Source organism: Myiozetetes cayanensis, unplaced genomic scaffold (assembly GCF_022539395.1).
Source record: "Myiozetetes cayanensis isolate MyiCay16 unplaced genomic scaffold, myiCay2020 scf5-8, whole genome shotgun sequence".
NCBI classification, from domain to species: Eukaryota; Metazoa; Chordata; class Aves; order Passeriformes; family Tyrannidae; genus Myiozetetes; species Myiozetetes cayanensis.
The window spans coordinates 99054492-99068540 of NW_026087742.1; the positions used below are offsets into that span (position 1 = coordinate 99054492).

Below are 14049 nucleotides of genomic sequence, written 5' to 3' on the forward strand. Positions count from 1 at the left end.
CAACTGCGTGGCCTGAAAACCCATCTGCTTACAAAGCTGGGGAATGTAAATCGGAAACAAGCACAGCTTTTAACTGCGCTATAATGGTAATGGCAATCCATACCAATTCATTACTTCAGGGTGATGGCATTAAGCTGTCTCCATTAATGTGCATTTCATACAACTGCGCAAAACACAAGCCATTAAGACAACGCTTAATGGAGTGACCAGCGTTGCACGTTGCAGGAACAGCCCGCTGCTTCTACGGCAAGGAGCTACAGGGACAAAGCATTCGAAGGCAAGGAAACAGCTGGTGAATGAGTACATCACATCACACCTTCCCACCCAAAGAATGCCTTACAAAGATCAGCAAGCCTCCAGCCACCACACGAAGCAAGTTTATTTTTATCCCCCTCCCTTTCCCATTAACGAATGAGTTGCAGAGCAGGCACTTCCATGAAGCACTTCCGTGAATAATATGCATCCGATAATTGAAAGCTTTCCCATTTCATAAGTGAGAAACTCTTCTTTTAGACAGTCACTGGCAAGTGCTCTAGTCAGGCTTAAGCAGTTATCACTATCGAAATGACTTATGAAATGCCACTTCACTAGCTGCAGACAAGATTTAATTGTATAGAAACAAGCCTGTGAAGCTTTTATAGTCTAGCCCACAGCTGGAGTCCATTCAGTCAGAACTATCTTCATGACAAAAATACTGCCAAATGAACAAACACTGCAGTTCAGCAGTGTAGGGGCAAACAAAATCCAAATGCATGCTTTCAGAGGAAATCATCTCTGGGTCTCATTTTACCACAGAAATCCAAAGCTGAATTCAGATACCAGACCTTGCCGAGCAATCCTCTTCTTTAGGGAATCTGCCTGAGTGCAGCTCACAAGCCACACACAACACCAGTCATACACGTGAGGCTGGCTCGCCTCCGCAGCATCTGCTCATGGGTCAGGCCCAAGCCTCCCAGAGTTAATCCAAGAAATGCTTGCACCTGGTGCAGGATTAGCCATGAAGGATTATCCAAGAGTAACCACGCTCCAACCCAGCAGACAATGCTCAACACACATGTGGCCACAGCCCAGCACAAAACAAAGTACCTTTCGGGCTGCACTCCTAAAGCAGAAGGTGACCAAACGCCAGATCATTGCTCAGTGTGGAGGAGATTGATCACCTAAACCATGCTGAGCCTACAGAGTGCTGTGCAGAAGGATCCCATCAAAGACAGGAAATAAAAACAGTTGGAAGTAAACCAAGGGACTGACAAGATCCAAAAGAAAAGCTACTGGTTTCAGATAACGGGAGCAGCCTGCTTGACAAAACTAAAAACTGGTGTAGACCCAGGATTGACATTTAACGCTCTCTAACTAGGTACTTGTCCTCCCAGTACCTCACACCGCACAGCCGGCTTTCCAGGCCCCTGGCAGAACTCCCCTGGGGAGTTTGTTGGATCCCTTACTCAAATACATGACAGTATCTGCCACTAATCCACAGACCCTTGAACACAAGCCAACAGTGGCAGACCCTCTCTCACCTCGCAGCCACCGGCAGCTGCACGGACCATCTTGCTGGCCACACTCTTTGTCTTCTTTTAAAGCCCAGGTGAAAAGGCATCACAGTATTTGGGTGGCCTTCATTTTATCAGTGCAGACCATGGCCAAGGGAGGCCCTAAGAGGTGCCCAAAGCAACCACATTATTTTGAGCAAGGTAGAGAAGACTGCTCAAATGTGGACCTGCAGGAACTACTCACCTTCACTCCAAGACTAAAGCAGGAAGCAGAGGGACTTCAGTACACCTGGAAATAGCATGCAGCCAGCTTGCAAGTGCATGAAGCATCCCAAGCAACAACATCCATCCATACATAGTCATTCTGCAGACAAATTGACAGCAGAGCTGCACAGCCTCCCACCAGAGGGTAACTAACTGTGGGACACAACCTCATCACAGTGCTGGGGCTGCCAGACCTTCCCCCAGATCCCACTGTGAAGACTCTCTATGAGCAGATTAAATCCATGCCTAGCCTGAGCAATATAGCTGATTTTGTAATTTTTGTTTTAACATAAGCCTAAAACAGTACTGCCAAGAGCAGCTTTCAAAACCAGCTACAATTTGAAGCTCATCAAGAACTAAGATACACTTACCAAGCTTCCCTAACAAGCACTGAAGCAAATCAGAGGATTTCTGAAAAAAAAAATGAAAGCTTTCCAGGAAACCTGCGTTATGATCTCTCTCTGTAACTCCAAGTCAGTGACTATCTTCATGCATACAACAGGAAATTCATGATGATGTTTGTCTAGTTCATGTTCACAAAACAATTTGCAAATGCACTGGTGACAACTGTAGGCTGAAGGCCTGTGAACTCAAGCTGACAAAAGTTGTATGAAAATAAGTTTAGTTTTAATTTTCTGCTAATTTTTTCTTTCCATATGGCCAAAATGCTGAACTTTTCAGCTGTATATCCACTCCCAATATAACAATGTAAAATGATTTAAATATGAAACTGTAGAGCACAAACACACATCACCGCATCTCCCCTTTCAATGACCATTTTGTGCAAGGCATCACTAGAACCTTTTGTGCAACTCAGCAGAATAAAAACATTTTTTGTCCTCAGGCTGGTGAGCAGCAGTTGCCATGGAGGCAGGTTAATAACAGCCCAATGATTTGCCCAGAGCTGCCTGTGATCTTGGCTACAGATTTAACACACTCTCAGAAGGAGGCCAGCTAAAACAAAGACTGAGATTATTCTCTAGGGAATGAATGCTATTAAACACACACACGCACACACACACACAAATATTCTTGCTAAAGGACAAAAATAAAGAGAAGAGAAAGAAGCAGGAACCAGCTATTCTTTTTATCTCCTGGAAGCTATCAGTCACAGGAAATTGGTAAAGGATGAACCTACATATGTACATAAATCGGCAATTGGTTGCTTAATGTATGAAGAACAATTATACAATCTACCCAGCAGCGTACACGCTGCTGCACATAGGAAGGGTCTTAGCCATTCAAATTTCCATGCCAAATGGTGACTGTTTGGCTAAACCTTCTTTGTTACTTTAGGTACACCTTCAAGATTTAACTCAGAATAGCAAGGTAGTAGAGAATTAATGGAAAGAGGTCTTAAAATAAAAGTAAAAGAGAAGAAGAGGCAATTCTCAGAGTGTAACTCATCCTACTAAGGTAAAATCTGTTGTTTGGAAATGACAAGAGAATGGGATCAGGTAGCTTTCTTAACTATTTCTAGGGCTTGCTCTAGAAGTTCACACATCAGTTCTTGAAGCCCAGACTTGAAGAGCTGAGACAGACAGGTGTTCACAGAGCTGTCCCTCAAAGCACAGTATGGAGAACATGTTGTAAATGAAGAGTGTCCACACCTCCTGGATAGAAAACCAGCCTCTCCCTTAATGTCCCAAACTCCTATTAGGTTGAACTCGTGCCGTGGTGTATCTCAGGCACTAATCATTGAGCCCATAGTCAAGGTCACTATGGAATTAAAACAAGGAACAAAGAAAACCTGAAAGGAAGTTTGAAAAGCTCTCCTACACCTCCAGGCTCCTGTGGTTGTTTTCTGAGTTACTTTCCACTCTCTTTTCCTTAGAAGTTCAGTAGGTCCCCCTCCCATAAATCTGTCCTGGTATTCTGAAAGATAAAGCAATGGGCACCATTGTTTCCTCATCACTTACTTCCTGTAATTGTATAATGCATTTTTAGAAATTGTGGCATGTTAGACACCTGTCCAGTTAATACATGGTAGAAATAACACATCATGTTCCACCACAGGACCACAATCTCTGTTGGCTTCAGCACCACAGCCCAGGGAGCACAGGGGGAGAAACTTAACAAAAAGAAGATTGCAAGAAATCCAAGGAAAGAAAAAGCATTAGATAACATCTTAAATGCAGCCATCAAATGTAAATCAGGCTTACTATTACACATCCACAGGAGCCTAGTGTTGGTAGCATTACTCCTAATTCTCAAATAAATGCAAGAGAACTCAGTACTTGATATTCACCTCCTGCTTCCCCGGTGCTGAAGATTACCCAATACCAAGTGTGAATAATATCATCAGAGTCCTAAACCACCATGGATTTTTGTCAGAAAATGAACATTATGTCAATGAAAGCAAATACCAATTTTACTGTCTGCCACCTACTTGTCTTTTTTTTTTTTTTTTAAATTTCCATGCTGAATGGCTTATGCATGCTAGGATGTACATTTTCCTACCTTACAGCATGATTGACAGTTACAGGAGAAGCTGTGAGGGATGTGAGAATACAATAATACCTCAGAAGCAAAATTAGAATTTACCTCTTTCTTCTCTGTATGAGACTAGGCCAGTACCTGGCAGAAAGATAACTTTACTTCTCACATCTGTCACGCACACCTGCAGCTAGGAGTCAGTGGCAACAGTACAATAAGGTAAAACACTTAACTTTACAAGCGTAACTTTAAAGCATGTGTCAAATACCTCTCCATGCTTTAATAAGGGCACTAAATAAAAAAAGGCTCTGTGTTAAATGAACTGGAAGTCTTCGTCGAAGCTCTGTCTTTACCCATTCCTACTCATCTTAAATTTTGCTGATTTACAAAACGTGACACAAAGCTAAACATATACGTACAATAAATGCTCACTCACCACACTTTTGGATTAGCTTTAAACAGACTAAATAAATGATGAGCTCAAACAGAGAAAATCCTTTCTTCTCCTTCCTCAAACCTCTTAAAGCTCTTCCACAGAAAACTTCAAGTTCGATATTTCCTAATTTTGCCATTTTGTACTACCCAAATTAGAAGTTGTGAAATTGACTTATACTGAAAACTAACTCATGAGAGCCAGAAAACTTGAAGAACAAGAAGCTCCTTTCTGGAGGTTATCAGCCTTAATTGCGTCTTCTCTAGATATTCTTGATATGGATGCAAGACAGTTTCAGAACTGTCATACAGCCAGTTCCCCACTTCTGAGAAGGTATTTATTCTCTGTCAGCAGTTAGATGCTTCCATGTTATGTGTAGCAGAGAACTAAAAGTCCTTGTTCACACCTCCTGTGTGCTGGAAACCAACACAGAAAAAGCAGGAGAACTGGTGCACATTAACAACAAGCATTTCACAGCCTGGAAGCACCATTAGCAAACCCCTTTTCAAATCCACAGAGCACCAAGTATCTCTGTGGTATTGTATATATAACAAAAAGAGGTGGCTCCTGAAGATGTCACCAAAAATGCAATAACCACAGGTTTAAAATCAAGCACATTTTTGCTACCAGGATTAACAAAAAACTCCACAAACAAATAAGCCCAAACAAATCAAACAACCTTGCAGAGGTTATAAATGTTCACGCACAGCAAAAGCTAAATTTTTTTTCCTTTCACTAAAGGAAGCACGACATTCAAATTGGAGAAAAGGCTGTTTTTACCCAGGCAAGATTTGTTTCTTCTGGATGTTGTTAAATGATGCAGACAAGCCTCTAAAAACAGACAATAGTAATCATAACCCTTTTTTTCCCTTCAAATCTCTTCTTTCCAAACCAGCACTTCTTATATATATAAACAAAATTTCATTCACACTACAGAAAGCAAACCCATTTCATGTAAAGACACATGACTGGAATGTTTTTTTACAGGCCTTATCTAGTTTACCTTCTTCAAATTTAGTGAAATACATACACTCCTCATCCATATCATTCCCAGCCTCTGCCAGGTCCATTAAGCTCACAGGTGTTTTGAAGTCATCTTTTTCAGACAGTGAAATCTACAAAATAGGAATCACTATATCCATACATATTACAAGTGCCCATCCCAGGTGTTTGTTGTGTGAGAGCACAGAGTAAGACATAGATGGGAAGAACATCACTGCCCCACGGGACAGTGGGACAGGAGTATTGCTCTTGTCCACCTTTACTGCTCTTGGACAAAGATCAGGCAGAACTTTGTTTATTTTAATTCATGTCTTCTCTGTTTTACTTTTGGCCTATGAAATAGTGGAAATCACAGCAGAAGAAAAAGACCTAATTTATACTTTGGAAAAGGCCTTACTTCAAACAGGTTTCCATGGGAATTCTTGAGGAGGAATATGTTTTAGCTCTAACTACTTCTGCAGAACAAAAAATTAAGCTGGTGATTTAAAGAGACTTCTCTCATAAGGGACAGATTGAGCATTATTGATAAAAGCTTTGGCATAATTCCTCCTGGAGACTTGTTCTTGTGTTTTATTATCCAAAATGACCCTTGGGACTTCAGCACAGCCTGACCAAGTGCTCATTGACACGCAGAGCTCAAGGTTCAAACACATTGCACCAGCAAGGGCAGCTGCTGGTCCAAACTGTGGCTGTAACTCTCAGCTGACATATCAGCAACTCACTGCTCATGTCAACATGCCTGAAGACCTTTCTTCCTTTCTGCCCTCATCCTTCCCTCCTTCCCCTTGCTTCACCTGTTTTTGTCTTTTTGGAGAAAGACTAAGTAGGGTCAACACGCAAGAACTGCTGCTTCAATAGGTGCCAGCCCAGGTGGTAATTTTGGACAAACCCAAGGTAGAGAGGCAAAAGAGATGAACTGACAGGCAGACTACCAAAGATAGTCAAATGTCTGAAGGTCTAGACAAGCTCAGTGGAGGAAGCATTTCACTCCCGTGGGTGACTTCTGCAGTTCTGAGAAAGTCTGTAAGGACATTTGGATTTTCTTGATTCAACCTGTAACTTGGCTGACATGATTTTTAAAGCTGACTTTTACTTTAATCAAAGGTGAATATCTTACCTTGAAGACTGGAGTTGAGACTCTTAGCTCCACCTTTCTGCCAGCTGTAACTCACCTCACTCTCCATCAGCCTTCAGCACTCAGCAGGAGAGCAAAACTTTTGCCACACTGGATTTCAGCCACTGCTACCGATTGCTTCCCCAGTTGACTCCTCCCTAGCTACAAAGAAGCAAACAGAAACACAACCTCTCTCTCCCTAGAGCTAAGAACTAAAACCTGTGTATGTATTCCAGCCTGACAGATGTAAGAATTCAAAAGGTAAATTTTCAATTTAATAGATAACTGAAGATGCAAAGATTTTGCCAGACGTTTACGCCATTATGAGTTTGCACAACTGTGGAACAAGAGAAGCAGTAAGAAACCTGAACCGTAACTGCAGAAGTCCTTCTTGCAGATATTTCCTAAGCTGAGTCCTCACCATGCTATTTCCAAAATTTAAGCTTGCTTTGGTAAGGGAGCAGGCTGTTTCAGAGAGATACTCCACATTCACATGCCCTTATGCCCTCACAAAGCGGATGAAACACCTCCCAGCTGCTGGGGAAAGAAAATTTTGGAAAAAAAAAAAAAGAAAAAATCCTATTAAGCAAACAACGCCCACCCAGCCTGGAAGAGTGCCTACAGCTAAGCTCATGTTAAACAACTATTGCAGAGTTTCTCTTTCTAAAGAAAAAGATGGTACTCTGCTTCCCTGGGGAAAAATTGTTTTAGGCGTTTTGAAAGGCTCATTAGGCTTACAGGTGCCTATATCTTGGATCCACAACTGCAGTGAATCTCCCACACTGACTCTTCCCTTGCTGCCCAAGTGCTGGACTTATGTTTAAATTGCAGAAGGGAGATCATATTGTACATGGAGACCCTGGGAGAAGAGGTGGATGCCATCAGAACTGCCAGAAGTGCTCTCAGAATGATATCCATCTGGACACTGATAGAGTCAGTAGTAAAGTAGAAATATCATACTGCAAAGGCATCCCAGAAATAATGTGGTTTGTCAAAGAAACAGAGAGGTTATCTCAGCACAGCAGCAAAGGCTGAGATGACATCTTCCTTCCAGTCTAGGGAAAAGGAGCAAAGACCAATAATTTCACAGTAGTTAATCCAGCACTGGAAGGTTGGTTTAACTGAAGACCTGTTCAGAGCTGCTTCATTGCTGCCTAAAAGCTTTTTAATTTCTTTAAGTGCAGCCATTTAAAGCACCTTCCTTTGAACTCACATTTCTGGGCTTTGTTGATCTGGTTTTTTTTAGTCCATCAACAAGAATCCTTTCATCTTTAACTCCTCCATGACAGCCACCACATTTACCTGCATGTTAGTTCAGAAAGATTCCCAAGGCAGACTGAATAGGGTTCAGTTGCCTAAACAAGGGTTTCTAGCATCATTTTAGGTGCCAGACTCCCAGATGCTGTAACAGAAGGCTGTGCATCTCCATGTCCTGGCTCATCTGTGCCAGCACATAAGGACATGTCTCATCACTGGGGACAGCTGAAGGGGCACAAGACTCTGATAACCAGGCATCCAGCCTGCTCCTTCCATGTCTTCCACAGCCCAAGAAGGCAGCATTCATAATCTATTGCTCCTTCCTGAAGCATTTCTTCCATGTACAAAATATCCCACGTGCACTGATCTGAAGTTTGGGAAGATCTTCTGGTAGCCCCAAATCTGTCACCCAGGTACTTTTTCATAAAAAATGGTCAAAATTAATATTGATATTGAAGATGGAAATCATACTTGGCAACCTAAGTATTTGGGGAGAGGGGATGGAGCCATTTGAAATCCATAAACATCTGAATCCTAAAGAACAAATGTGTGAAAATATAATGGAAAGGGGAAGGATGAGGCAGCAAGCTTTGGTGAATATTTCCCTGCAATTGCTATTAAAGTCTCTGGTGCGGAGGCAGGCATCTCCAGCAAACAAGCTGTCAAGCAAGCTTCAGTCAATCAGCTCCATAAAGGGAAGAGGATTGCTGCATAGAGCTAGCTGCAAATGCTATCTCTGAGCATATATATCCCTCACTGTGCTAACCCTCAGTCAGACTGGAATTTTCCAATGCAATCAATCACAGGCTTGATTTTTGGTGCCTTTCTGAGATGTTTTGAAACCAAATTTCCCCACAGACTCTTAAAATCCAGCTTCACGAAAACAAAATAGGATCTTTTTGAGGTCTCAAGCCAGACATCAAAAGGACGGGCAAGTGGAATCACCAAATCTTTTATTGAAGCCTCAGCTGTAATCCTCCTTTAGACTCTGACATATGTACTTAGTGCTTCTAGCAAGGGAAAAATGCCAACAAAACTATGGAATATTGTCTTGGAAACATATTGTAGGAGACTAGTAAGTCAGATGTGCTTTAGTGTCATTTCAGCCTTAGTGGCTGAGTCTGATAGATTCATCGGCATAAACCCCCATACTATGACACCTCACCTGTAAATGGTTTTGAAGCAATCAGGCAGCACCGTTAAAAGGAAGCTGTCCCTCACCACATTCAAGCATTAACAATGAAATTTATATTTATTCAAGTATTCATACAAAAGAAGTAGAGTCCTTACAGCCTTAACAAACAAAATAAGAAAAATAGAAGAACGTTTATCTTAAATTGTTAGGACTAGTGTAAAGCATTAAGTTTATGCTACTACCATTTCTGAACTCTTCATTTCCCTTTTACCCAGCCCTTTATTTACCTTGAATCCCCAAAGGACTAATATTGCCTCTCAATGCTGGCACATGATGGTACCGGTGTGGCCTTGAACTCCTGTACATCCAGTGGTACCTGCCAATTTCCATTTCTGGTCTGGTGATCACTGCCAATTTTAGGTGGTAAAAAGTCAGTGTCACCAGCAAGCTTTACTTCAGTACTTTCAGTCATTTAACTTTAAAAACAAGAGCCCAGAAAAATATGCTACAATTTCAGAACTGAAAGAATGTAACCTTACAGACCAAGAGAGGGATTAGGAGGGACGATCAACAGGGAAATGCTCACATAGGTGTTAAGAAAGGTTGAATAGCTAAAACTCCACCTAGGCTTTGTTAAAAACACATAAGGAAGGACTCTGTATTCCTTACCCCCACCCATTCTCACATCTCACTCTCTTTGTCCATGGGAAAAAGCTCTGCTTCAGAAGGAAAGGAAGGAGAAGTCACAGAAAACCACATTACCTGTTTCATAAAAAGACTATAATTCTGCCAAAGAAAAAGCTTATTGCTTTCTGAAAAGGTATTGCTCCAATACTTTCTTACATTAAAAAAATAAAAAATGGTGGCTTTATTTCACTTAGGCTCTGCATACATCCAAAAATCTGGACCAAGTGTGTTAAAACAGGCTTGTTCCAGGTTTATGATGAAGAAAAGCAGTCATGCTTCTCCTTGTCTTTTCAGAGGACAGCTCAGCAACAAGATCCCACATGTAGTAGCACACTTCACCTCACCTCGCACACTCATTGCACACTCACTGGCACAGGGTTTCTGAGCCCCCTGAAAGAGGCCACTTGTAAAACATTGAACTGCTTTTGAACCTACACTGGCACTGCCATGGTCTTGTCCAAGCTGTCAGGGGGAGACTGATAGATCTTTATTTAAAATGTACCAGAGTGTCGTCCTACCCCCATCCCCCCTCCAGTGGCTAAATGAGAAAGCAACCATCATTGCTGGCCAAATTAAATCCAATTCGGCACTGTTTGGGCATGTGGAAAAAGTGAAGGTTATGACAATGAAAACCCAATCTACTCTAGACTAGATTAGAGATGAATTTCAGGGGGGAGGGGGAGTAGAAAACCCATGAATTTCTAGCCCGTGAGGGGCTTGGAAGGTCTTGGACTTGGTCCCTATCTCATGGGGTTTTGATGCTCGTGCAATGAGGAGTTTGGCACAGCTACATTTGCATATGTCAAGAAGAGAAAAAAATCTTGGCCTTGAATCCAAATGTTGGATCTAGAGATCTGAAACAAGAATTTGTTTGTCTCCTTTATCAGGATACGAATGCCCAGTACTAAGGCAGTCTTTCGGGTTTTGGATGTAAACTTAGTATCAAAGGCTCTGTAAAGGGTACTTTGTGGCATGGTAAGTCTCCCCACTCTGTATCTCACACACAAACCAGCAAGCAGGTATCAGCTAGTAAATCTTCCATAAAAGACATTATTCTGTCTTATATGGCTTACCCTTTCTTTTAGGAAGGACAAATTCCACATCTTATGAGCATAACAAAATTCAAAATATATTGGAAGTATTGCTCCAAAATGACAGCGCACACTCAGGATGATATAATCTCCTTCTGCTTACAGAGGAACAATCCTGCTTGTGAGATCACAAGGAATGCCATAATAATTGAATAGAATACAAAATGAAAAACAACAGAATTCTTTGCTTGTACTGGATACTTCCTCTCCTCTACCTCTCAAATGTCTGCTCCCTGCTTTTTTGAAGCTACTTATCAAACATTGGTAACAAATTCAGATAAAAATAAAATAAAATAAAATAAAATAAAATAAAATAAAATAAAATAAAATATAACCAGCTGCAAAGACTTCCAGGAAGAAAAGATTTCTTCATTTGCACTGCAGCAGTATCTCAACCAAACCCTTGACAGCAAGAGCATTTTATCCTACCAGGCTTGAACCCACAGTTAGAAATTTCTCCTGCAGTAGCTACAAAAAGCACTTGGCTCAGAGCAACAGAGCAGGCAGCTGCCTTTCTCCCTTAGCCTGGGGGAGAACTGGTGAAGTCACCTGTCTGCTGCAGAATAAACATCAAATCCTGAAACATAGAGACAGCATGCAAAATTTGTAGCATCATTTCTGCAAACGAAAATATTCTTTGGAGTTGGGTTTTTTAATTAGCAATTTCTGGTTTTCCAGTAACAGGGCTCCTTTCATTAGGAGGCAGTTCAAATTCCATAGGGAATCTCATTTGTTCCACTGCTCTGTAAAGAGCCACTTAGCAATGGCTGTTTGGTAGCCCTTACTGCATGCCTGGCACGACCTCTGAAGCTGAAGAATATCTCTTGGTGACTTTGCTGGGACCCACCCATGTAAAATCACCACCAGGTCAAAAGCCCCACAGGCTTCAGTGGCATAACAACTATTGCATACAGTCTGCATCAACTGGAATTTAACTCCGTATCCTGAATAGTTAGAAAAGGAAATAGGTTTAAATGGCTTCTTTATCTTTCGCTTTTTGAGGAACTAACTGCACTAATTGCATTCCCTGGTTAGGCTACAATACCCTGCACGCACAGCCAAGCTCCTGTGGCTATAGGCCTGCTGTCAGATCCAGGCTGTATCAATCCTGCACGGACACAGCAGCCACAAAACTGACAATGCTTCCATGTCACACCACACAGGCACACGGATGGCAGCTGTGGTGCTCAGTATTCATTGGGATGAATCATCTTACATGCCTGTAATAAAATTCCCAGTGCCTAACATCCTCATGCTTGCTGCCTTTATCATATGGTTTTAGAGGAAACAAACAGTTTTGACATTCATCTGTCTCAGCTGAAGAAGTAATCCATGGGAGCAAGGAGAGGGCTGCCATTTGGTTGTTTATGGTCTGGTGACGAATACTGCATTAGGAGCAAGGCTGGCCAGAAAATGGGAAAGGGTCAGAGTAACTGAAGGGGACTCGTCCACCCCTCTTTAGTCCCTTTGCTTCTGCTGCAGAATCCATTGTGCACGTACAGTGCCATCTGGGTTTCCCCCACCCCCCGTTACCATATCCCATGCCACATATGTCTAGGTTTTCTGCTTTCATGAGGTCATTCAGACCAATATGAGTACATTCTCCGAGTGTTTTTTCAACCCCCTCCTATTTAGAAACCAAATCCTATTCATTAAAACCTAAATCACTAAGCCTACCAAATTATTATCCCCAGAATATCGCGTGTCCCAGATTCTCCCTCAGCTGGATCTCTCTTCCTACAGTCGTATTCTTCAGGGACTTATCCTTAGAGCAGTTATTGTTTTCAGTGGATCTGAAACACCAATAAACTGCTTAAAATGGGGAAAAATATACATCATACTAAGAATCTTTGAATGGCTTGACAGCTCTGATATCACTGTGTGAGCCTAACATTAAGGGGATATGTTTGAAATTTTGGTTAATGATCATAACATATATATATAAAAGACTTTTTTTCACTTTGTTGTAATGAAAATACATTTATCTATGATGCATTAAAACATCCTAAGTTCACTTTGTAAAATAATCTCACTAAAAGTGAAATAAACTTCATTCCTTTCTCACGTTGCACTTCACAGCTTCATTTAAACACAACTGTACAGATGTGAGAAACAGTGCAAGAGAAGAAGTATTTTCTTTCTATTATTGACTAGCATATACTTGTCTATTTAGAGCCTAAAAGAGGAAACATCACTTCATATATCGTGAAAATAATAAAGCTCACAGTCATTACTGAGCATGAGGTCTTCTTTCATCGAGAGCACATTAGGAGTGAAGAGCCAATTAAAAGGAACCTTCGGTACAGCTGCTTAGATTGGTCTTCATTATTCCTCAGCACAGCATAGGCAATTTGAACATCATATGTATTTATATAAGGAAATACACCCTAGTATAATGGCTTTCTTCCATCCCATGTGTAATTGGTGAATTCACCATGGTCATCCACAGTTGGGGGGTTATTTTCCTTTTTTTTAAATTATTTTTAATTTTGCAACTTGGTAATATTTCTAACAGTTAAATGAAGAGGGGAACTTCTTGTCTCTGTTAATGTGTATCAGGATCTATATCCGTCACTGCTGATGCAAAACGGCATTTCGTTTTTCTTATTTATTCTACCTCAGTAAATCTGCCTGCCCAGTCCTCACGTTTTGATTTAATTTAATGCCTGCAAGATAAACCCTGTCATTTGCAATAATTTGTAAACCTTCATCTTTAAAATGAATCCAATCTGTCCTGCAGCCCTGCAAAGTATCTGTTAAACATTTTGCTTCAGCTTTCATGGTGTTCTCCTCTGATAAGGGCTGCTGATACACAGCATAAAGCTGACTTATTTCTTATCTCCATCAACATGGGGGTTGTTCCATTTCCAATTAAAAAAACTGGGGCAGCAGCCACTCATCTGGGTGCAGAGAAACAAATGTCGGATAAACACTGAATCCATCAGTTGGGTAGTATTCAGTAGCCTAAATCAGGCAGGGGATTCATGGAAATAATTATTAAAATATAGAACTGGACTTTAGCAAACTTTAAAAATCTAAATAAGACCAATCACTTTAATCTATCAATCAGCAATTATTCATAAATCACATTAGCTTGTGTAAATTGGCTCAATTACACTGCAATCCAAAATAGCAAG

At 41.2% G+C, this 14049-nt stretch overlaps 1 protein-coding gene across 5 annotated transcripts in view; it reads right to left on the reverse strand.

Moving 5' to 3' along the window:
- The window catches only part of GPM6B (glycoprotein M6B), a 111724-nt gene that overhangs the window by 15076 nt on the left and 82599 nt on the right, over positions 1-14049 (reverse strand). The window contains exon 2 of one of the 5 annotated variants that reach the window (XM_050331966.1): positions 9422-9541. The exons of 2 other annotated variants lie outside the window; for them this stretch is intronic. In XM_050331966.1, the coding sequence (XP_050187923.1) occupies positions 9422-9541 (120 nt within the window). Of the gene's footprint in view, positions 1-2128; positions 2146-9421; positions 9542-14049 lie in introns of those variants that run through there. 2 more of the 5 variants (XM_050331963.1, XM_050331965.1) reach the window with 2 other exon arrangements.